The sequence below is a fragment of the Nanorana parkeri genome, unplaced genomic scaffold (assembly GCF_000935625.1).
Source record: "Nanorana parkeri isolate BGI_ZX_2015 unplaced genomic scaffold, ASM93562v1 scaffold291, whole genome shotgun sequence".
NCBI lineage: Eukaryota > Metazoa > Chordata > Amphibia > Anura > Dicroglossidae > Nanorana > Nanorana parkeri.
The window spans coordinates 864099-873755 of NW_017306559.1; the positions used below are offsets into that span (position 1 = coordinate 864099).

A 9657-nucleotide genomic window follows, 5' to 3' on the forward strand; every position below is an offset into this window, starting at 1 on the left:
TCCGGCACAGTGGGTCTGTCCACCTCGATCGGAGGGAGATCAGCACATTTCCAGCAGCTGATCTCCCCTCTATTCACTGAAAGCAGAAGCGATGTGTATGATATCCATTTGGTGTTCACAGTGATTGATGGCTCTAGAAATATTGCTCGCAACCCGCCGTTCATGGTGATATGGAACATGTGTGGCGTAATCATCGTTTTTCGCACATAGGCACACCCAGCATGTGTGTTCACGCGCTGGGTGTGCCGGGTTTTAATGTGTAATTTCTCTGGCTGCTGTAGAACAGAAGCTGTTAAACCACGACCTCTACATCATATCCTCTTTGGGCTCTGTAGGTGACATTAGGGGGCTAATAGACCCCTGATGTCTCCATAAAGAGCATCTGTCACAATGTATTTGCTATCTCAAAGAGGGCTTGGTAGCTCCCTATGTGATAACAATAAAGTTATATAAATACAAAAAAAAGGAAAAAAGGCTTAAAAAATTACAGTCACACACACACACATATACATATTTATATATCCCCTGTCCCCACGTACACGCACATACACACGTGAACATGCGCTGGGTGTGCCTATGTGCAAAAAACAATGATTGCGCCACACATGTTCCATATCACCATGAACGTCGGATTGCGAGCAATATTTCTAGAGCCATCAATCTGTGTGAACACCAAATTGATGAGCAGTGAAAGCTCTTAAAGCATCGCCTATGGGCAATTTTGGGTATTGTAATTTTCTGCGATTTCACGAGCACGGAAAATTTTAAGGCTTAACATGTTTGTTATCTATTTACCCGATGTGACCCCGTCTTTTATATTTTTCCAAAAAAACTGGGTAATATATTGTGTTTGTATGCACTAAAATTAATTTTTGTGTATTTTACCCTAAAATATTGTTTTAATAAACATTTTTGCAAATATAATGTGACATAAAAAATTGCAACTAGCATTTTTTTTTTTATTCTACAGGGCTTCTGCTTTCAGAAAATATATCATTGTTTGAGGGTTTTAAGCTGTTTTCTAGCCAAAAATTCTGATTTTATCATGTGTGAAGATGGATGGCAAATTTTTTCTAAACCAAAGAACAAAATGTAATATATTGCCACTTACAAGTCCTTAGGTGTGGTGGCTGCTTTAGTTTTATTTTTCCCAGGCTGCTTTATTTTCCCCTTGGTGATCCTGTCAATCACACACTTCCTCTCCTAGGATGACAGCGTTCACTAGACTTCACTTATCTAACAAATATAACAAAACACTTTCAATGGTATTTAACAGGCCAAAGGGGAGCAAATAAGAGAAGATCATTGCTCAGGTTTCCATACACACTCATAGATAAGGTGCAGTGTGAGCTCCACGTTACATGGTTTTCTGTTGCTGCAGCAATAACGATATCTAGATATAAGAATCACATCACTGCGGCATTTGTGTTTTTGGAAATAAAGGTTGAAAGTGACTTTATACAGATATTTACCATATGGCGGATGTTCTCTGTGGATCTATGATACATCACAGGATGGTCTATATATAAACGTAGATGAGGCGGCTTCAATATATAAATACCAGGCTTGCATTTTAACGAGAACAACTTGGCTTTCTAAAGTTACTTTTTGCTTGCAATCACTATTAACAATATAAAGATATACAGGATAAAGGGATACAGCATAGTTACAATACAAACTATGGGGGGATGAGTTGATGGAGAAAGTAATAATTCAGTTGTTAGGTAGAGATGGGATAGGCTTCCCTCAAGAGATTAGTTTTTAGGGATCCCCTAAAGGTGGACAGAGTAGGAGATAGCCATACAGGTTGTGGTAGGGAGTTCCAGAGGATGGAAGAGACTCTGGAGAAGTCCTGAAGATGAGCATGGGAGAAGGTGACGAGAAGGTTATAGAGCATGGAGGTGGTGACGAGGGAGCGAGAGTAGGCGGTCATGGGAGGAAGTTACAGAGCATGGAGGTGGTGACGAGGGAGCGAGAGTAGGAGGTCATGGGAGGAAGTTACAGAGCATGGAGGTGGTGACGAGGGAGCGAGAGTAGGAGGTCATGAGAGGAGGTTACAGAGCATGGAGGTGGTGACGAGGGAGCGAGAGTAGAAGGTCATGGGAGGAGGTGACAGCAGACAGTAGAGGAGGCTCCTTGCAGACAGTATCCAGACCAGTATTTGAACCAGGGACCCCCAGTGCTACAAGGCAGAAATGCTAACCACTGAGCCACTGTTGTGCTACCGCTAGCATTTTAAGCCATAGTCATAGTTCTGTGATATAGAACACTCTAATTATGGTTTACCAGCCCATTAATACATTTCTTTTATTCTACATAGGCCCCAGGACAAGCAGCAAGTGTCTTACATCTCCAGGATATAAACTGCACCATCTATGAGGTCATCCAACATGTCCCAGAGCAAGCTCAGAATGATCCACAATCGTAAGTGTGACTAACATGAAAAATCACCTTGCATGTTTATAACCCCTTCCTTAGGGTAACACAAAGGGCTTGGCTGGTACCACACCCTCAACTCCAATATTGTCCTACCATTCTTCAGGGTCTGGAAAGATACATTTTATCTGTATTACCATCTGCTGGTGAAATTTGGTATTGCAGTGTCATTATGCAATTATGTAGTCATTAAAAAATTGAGCGATGTGTTTTACATGCAATTGGTGTAAAAACTTGAATCTCCTTTGATGTCAGCTTCTTGCAACCCCTTGTACAGTAGACTGGGAGAGGAGGGGTCTGTACTCAGAGCCAATTAGGTTCTGATGCATACACATGTGCTGACAAGGAACATGGTAAGCTGCAATATGACATTTCTGCTCTTGAGTTTAGATTTAAAGGAGAACTATGGGGTCAGTGCTTTTCCCCATAGTTCTCCTAAGGGTCAACGGGAGGACACAAACTAGCGTCCTCCCGTGACCCAGAGCTCATTATACCGCGAGCTACAGCTCGCAGTATACTGAGACCGCCGCATGCGGGACGGATCTCGAGATTACTGTTGAGCTTCACCCAGCTGCGTGATTGACAGCTGGCTCTGCCTACGTAGAGGCAGAGCCAGCTGTGCCCACCCTCTCCCCCGTCCGTTCCGCCAGTCAGTGCTGGAGGATCGGAGCGGGGAGGGGGAGTCCCTGCAGGGAGCCGTAAGTGACGCTCACGGCTCTCTGCAGGGACATGATCGAGAAGTGAGCGAGCGACCATATGTGTTCTCTCACTTCCCGGTCTATTGAGCCGACGTGTGACAGTTTCATTGTCACACGTCGGCTCGAACCATGAGCGATTTTCACTCACCTCATAGTTCTCCTTTTAAAGACGCTTGTGCTTGTTCATATACAAATCACACTCCCAGTGCTCCTTGTTATTTGTTTCTCTTGTCCAGGATGTCGGCTATAAAATATTTATTCACTCGCTGCAAATAACAATGTTACAATCACTGAGGTCTATTTGCTGTAGCTGAACAAATACTTCCCAGCTTAGTGGTGCAGAGCAAATAAGGAATCCTTGTATAATCAGCAGTTAAAGGACAGATTGGGTGTCTTGTAACATGTATTCACAGGAGATGCTGAACAATGACTTCATGTGTCTCATACAATAACCTGCCTACTACAATTACAGCATGCCTGTAAGATTATAGGCCAAATACTATGCCCAATTAATTCTCCCTTTTCAAATATTAAAGCCGAATTTATCTCTAAAAATAAGCAAATTGCTGGGAGGTAGGGAATATTGGCAGAAGAGACATGCAAAGTGTCTTCTGCCAAACAAACTTCTTCCTCTTTTTTCCTAGCAATATTTTAATTTCTGTGTATGCCGTATGGCGCATGCATCCTGCTGTGTACACTCCCAGATCATTCCTGGCTTCTGAAAGATCTGAAAGATGTCTCATTCTCAGATCATTCCCGGATTCTGAATGAGCTCTAAGATGCCTTATTCCCAGATCATTCCTAGTTCCTGTAAGATTTGTAAGATGCATAATTCCCGGCTTCTGTAATATCTGTGAGATGCCTCATTATTGGATCATTCCCGGCTGCCTCATTATTGGATCATTCCCATATGTAACATGTCTCATTCTATGATCATTCCTGGCTTCTGTAAGATCTGTAAAATGCCTCATTCTTGGATCATTCCCAGCTTCTGCAAGATCTGTAGATGCCTCATTCTTGGATCATTCCTGGCTTCTGTAGGATCTGTAAGATGTCCTCATTCTCATATCATTCCTGGCTTCTGTAGGATCTGTAAGATGTCCTCATTCTCAGATCATTCCTGGCTTCTGTAGGATCTGTAAGATGTCCTCATTCTCAGATCATTCCTGGCTTCTGTAGGATCTGTAAAATGTCCTCATTCTTGGATCATTCTTGGTGGCTTCTGTAGGATTTGTAAGATCCCTCATTCTCAGATCATTCCTGGGTTCTGTAGGATCTGTAAGATGCCTCATTCTCGGATCATTCTTGACTTCTGTAGGATCTGTAAAATGTCTAATTCCCGGAACATTCTGAGCTTCTGTAAGATCTGTAGATGCTTCATTCCCAGCATCTGCAAGATCTGTAAAATGCCTCATCTCAAATCATTCTCAGCATCTATAAGATCTGTAGATGCCTCATTTTTGGATCATTCCTGGCTTCTGTAAGATCTCTAAGATGCCTCATTCACAGCATCTATAAGATCTGTAGATGCCTCATTGTTGGAACATTCCCAGCTTCTGTAAAAACTGCAGATTCCTCATTCCCTGCTCATTCCCAACATCTCTAAGATCTGTAGCTGTCTCATTGCCAGTTCATTCCTGGCTCCTGCAAGATCTGTAGATGCCTCATTCCCAGTTCATTCCCGGCTTCTGTAAGATCTCTAGCTGCCTCTTTCCCAGATTATTCCCGGCTTCGGTAAGATCTGTAGATGTCTCTTTCCCAGATTATTCTAGTATTCTTTTAGATCAGTAAAATGCCTAATTATCTGATTATTCTCGGCCTATATAAGATTCCTCATTCCTGAATATTTCCCAGCTTCTGTAAGATCTGTAAAATGCCTCATTTTCGGATCATTCCATTAATTTTTTTGCACTTCTTCGGCTTCACAATCTCGAATCCCGAAACCCGAGCACAATGCACATTTGTAAAGCACATCGGTACAGCACTGCTTTTTAAGTTGGCCTGTGTGTGTAGAATTCCATTTGAAAATGTCTGATTCAATCGGAATCGTCATTTCCATCATTGGATGGTTTTAAAACATAACTTCCCTCCCTGGCACTGACATCTTCACTCGGTCTTCCTCCAGGATCACTTTGGACAATCCTGATTGGCCTTGGTCAGTATGACATAACTTCTGCAGATGCGCACACCGTGTTGTGTTAAGAATTTACAGTGAGCTTCACAGCGTACATTCTAGAGAAGATTGTGAACAGGCCGGTCAGTTTGTTTTATTGCCTGCCCTCCATTTTTTTTATTTATCATAGGTATTTATATCGCATCAACATTTTACGCAGAGCTTTACACATTCACATCAGTCCTTGCCCTCAAGGAGCTTACAATCTAAGGTCCCTATGTCACAAAAACACAGGAAGAATATGCAAACTCTTTACAGATGTGACATGACTGGGGTTTGAACCGGGGACCGTTCATGCTGCAAGGCAGAAATGCTAACCACTTTCAAGGCATGGAAACCGTCCTTGTTGGCTGTGTGCTAATTTCAGATCTCAGCCAAACTTTAAAGTCCTCAAATGGCTGATATCATAGCTGGCCACATGTGCAGCACCATGGCAACTGCAATCCAAATAGAGGCCAAGATGGCTCCTTCCATAGCTGTTAAGGATAGGCGGGTGTAGTTCTGCTTTAAGGCATTGATTGCAAAGGCCTAGATTAAATTTCTGTGTTACCCATGGTAAGGGCGTCCCGAGGCTGGGTGACACCTGGAGCGAGTGCCCGACATTTCATAGGAGGTGACACCAAAATGACTGTCAGTCGTTTTGGTGTCACCCCTCCAATGGTGGCACCACGGTGCGAGCTGCACCCCCCTTGTGGCGCCACTGGCCCATGGCAACCAGCTACTTCCTTGCTGACCTTGTACTGGAAGTGTGATCAGGAAACTAAAACTTGCCCTGTGAAAAAAAACAGAACCTGTTGCTCCTAGCAACCAGAATCTTCCTGACCTTCCCCCATAATGCACTGGAAAAGTTAAAGGGCGAATCTAATTAATTTTTGTTAGCATCAAGAACTGTTCTTTCCACAGACGCTGATCAAAACTGGAGCAGATGGAATGTGGAGCAGTTGCCCATGGCAGCCAATCAGCTTCTATCTTTCATTTTTAAAGCTGAACTGAACAAACTGAAAAGAGATGCTAAAGGGTTGCCACGGGCAACTGCTCCAGATTATTTCTGCTCCAGTTTTGACAAATTCCCCCAAATGATGTGTAATGGAGCACAGACAGTTCTTGGTTCAGGTGTTTTGGTCCAGTATTAGGCCTGTTGTTCTCATTGCATTTTCTCTTTTGCAGGTGAATGACAACATGGAAGGCGTGGTGAACGTGGTGCAGTACCTTGTATCGTTGTAAAGAGAGTGGCCATATTGGTGGAATACCTCAGCCTGCTGCCAGTTACTGGCAATGACTTTACAGATATGTCTCATCGGGGACTGCGTCGACCTATAAATACATGAATGGGGAAAAGCCCTCTTCTCTTCCGTCACGCGCCGGATGTGCTCTGATTTGTGTTGTCACCTGTACAGCTTTTTGTAAGATATTGCCATTGTGTTTATTACTGCATGTATACATTGTAGTTGGTGGAATGGACTCCCACTGCCAAAGGGGGGGGGAGGCAGAGACTGCCACCAGGCCCAGATCGATGGAAGGGCCACATAGGCCCACAGCTAAGGTGGCAATATTTCTGGGCAGCAGGAAGTTGCTCCTTGTTTTATTATGTTGTGAATTTTCTCTAAAATCCAGTAATGGGAAACGATACAAATTATTTTATACAAAGCCGATGTACTTAAAGTGTAGATACTGATTAGCCGGGAAGCCGGGCGGCGTGTAAAGACTCGCCAACCGGCTTCCCAAATAGCAGGGAAGCCGTCCCCATGCTCCTTCTTCACCAAATTTGATTGGCTTCCAGCTGGCCAATCAGGAAGCCGGGCGCCATGTAATGACTAGTTGCCCGGCGTCCTGATTGGTTGAAAAACTGGCCAATCAGGAAGCCGGGCAACGAGTCATTACACGGTGCCCTGCTTGCCGATTGCCCGTGAAGCCAGCTCCATGCTCCCTCATCACCAGGTGATGAAGGAGCATGAAGCCGGCTTTCTAGCCAATCAAAAAGCCAGACTCAAAAAGCCAGACGGGTAAAATCTCGCCGTTCGGCTTGCTGATTGGACGGCTTCCCGACCAATCAGGAAGCTATGCGGCAAGTCACATGCTGCCCGACTTCCTGATTGGCGGGAGAGCCGGCTCCAGGCTCCCTCATCACCAATTGACGAGAGAGCATGGACCCTGCTTCCCGGCCAATCAGGAAGCCAGGCAGCGTGTAATGACTCGCTGCCCGGCTTCCTGATACCGGAAGCTCAGGCATCGGAGCAATTGGGCGAGTATGAGTAGTTGTCCAGATACTTGGTATTGGCACCGATACTAGTATCGGTATTGGTGCATCCTCATTTACCCCTCTACTTGTACTTGTGATCATTGTTACTGAAAAAAGGGGAAATCCAAAATTATAGAGTTGTTCACGGAACAGGAAATGAGGGGAAATCTTCCAATGGGGACATCTGTTCCAGCTGTCGAAGAGGGGAATTCCCCTCACATTGGGGGCTTTGCTCTAACTTCCTGTTGCAAGTCTGGGATAGGAAGCATGGGGAAATTTACCAATGATATGCAGACAGCAAAAAATAACCTGGTAGAGTTTTTAAAACGTCCCTACTGTATCCAAAATGATTGTTTTGACTATACATACACTTTGAGCATTTACAAAAGAAAAATGTGTTCATATAAGGTGGCCTTTCGTAGCACATTTTTAAAATCTGCCACAAGTCGCACCTATAGTGCACCCCAGCCATACCTTGAGCAACAGACTGGGTCAGATTTAGGCCTCATTCACACAAAAAAGGGCCGGCACGTACAGCTCCGTGCTGCGGGGACGGCCGTATCGGGCAGCTCCCGGGAAGGACAGGTGCTCTGTGTGATTAGTTCGCAGCAGCCTGTCCTTCTCTATGGGACTAAGCGGCTGTACGACGCCCTACGCCTACCTGCCCTGCACGTCCGTATGGTGTGGGATCCCGTCTGCGTCCGAGCCGGGACACCCGCACCGGACCTGCACTTGGGGTGAGCATAGGGCGGCATACAGCCGCTTAGTCCCATAGAGAAAGACAGGGCTGCGAACTAATCACACAGAGCACCTGTCCTTCCCGGGAGCTGCATGATACGACCGTCCCCGCAGCACGGAGCTGTACATCCCGGCTGTTTCTCGTGTGAATGAGGCCTTAGGCTTGCCTGTTATAAACCCCATATACCCCTATAAACCCCACTCCATTTATAGTTTAAAGCCCACTTGAAGTCCGCACTCCTTTTAATCTTTATATAGCACTGAACCCACACATAATGATTTATGACTGATTTTTTTTGCTTGCACGTGCTTTAAAAAAAATACTTTTCTATCAGTGAAATGCTGCTTCTTGCCCTCACATGTCAGTGCTCTGTGTTTACAGAGCTGAGTAACAGTCACACCCCTTAGAAAAAATTTCCTCCCAAAGACTTGTATTGGAGAGGAGTGGAGGGAGCGTGTGGCCAGGCCTATATTACATTACTGCACCGGGCGCTTATGGAACTGCACATATTTAGATATCTGGCACAGCTGCAGTGTGATAGCATAGCACAGGTAAGGTTATAAAAATGGAGGTTGTTAGTACAAAGTCTATCTGACTAAGATTGTGTTTCTGCGACTTCAGCTGGGCTTTAAGATCTGGGACTTGCCCACTAAGGTGGAGATGGATGAAATGCACAATGGAGGTATCTATCAGTTGGTGGTATAATCATAGCATGAGCTAGGTTAAAAGGGTCCAAATTCATCAAGCTTATGAAGAACTCCAACTTTAAAAATGAATTCACTTACATTGGTCCAGCTTGGCATAATGTAAGTATATATAAATGATTCCTGGCAGGGCCATAGGGATCATGTAATACATTGTAGTAGTTTCAGCTACTAATGTGTATTACATCATCTTCTGGGTGTAGAAACAGCCCCTGTGCTGAGAAGTGGCGTCTCAAGGGGGGGTGCGGGGGTTGCAGCCCGCACCCGGGTGACACCAAAATAACTGTCAGTCATTTTGGTGTCACCCCCTCTGAAAAGTCGGGCACTTGGTCATGTACCAAGAGCCCAACAGTTGCTCGAGAGAGAGGAGGGGACCATGTGGCATACTTTATCCCGCTGGGTGAACGTCCCCTCATTTCCCTGCCGGCATCTGTAACTGTGGTATAGCGTATGATGTCATCAAGTGAGTACATGATGACGTCACGGCGGGGTGTCACCCTGTACCCGCACCGGGTGTCACCCTGCCTTTGGGACGCCTCTGGTGCTGAGCAACTTCGCCTCTGCTGTTAAGACACAGCCGGTCACTTGCTCAGCACAGCGGCCATTCAAAGGGCGCCTACTGTTTTTCTTAAAGAATACTAGCTGTTTTCTGATTGGGGGAGGGGCTG

The 9657-nt window shown here is 45.1% G+C and overlaps 1 protein-coding gene across 1 annotated transcript in view; it reads left to right on the forward strand.

Moving 5' to 3' along the window:
• The window catches only part of HEPACAM2 (HEPACAM family member 2), a 73859-nt gene extending 67232 nt beyond the window's left edge, over positions 1 to 6627 (forward strand). Inside the window, exons 9-10 of the mRNA XM_018557590.1 lie at positions 2321 to 2424; positions 6475 to 6627. Of these exons, the coding sequence (XP_018413092.1) occupies positions 2321 to 2424; positions 6475 to 6478 (108 nt within the window). The 3' untranslated portion in view covers positions 6479 to 6627. The remainder of the gene's footprint in view (positions 1 to 2320; positions 2425 to 6474) is intronic.
• Positions 6628 to 9657: the final 3030 nt, after the last annotated feature.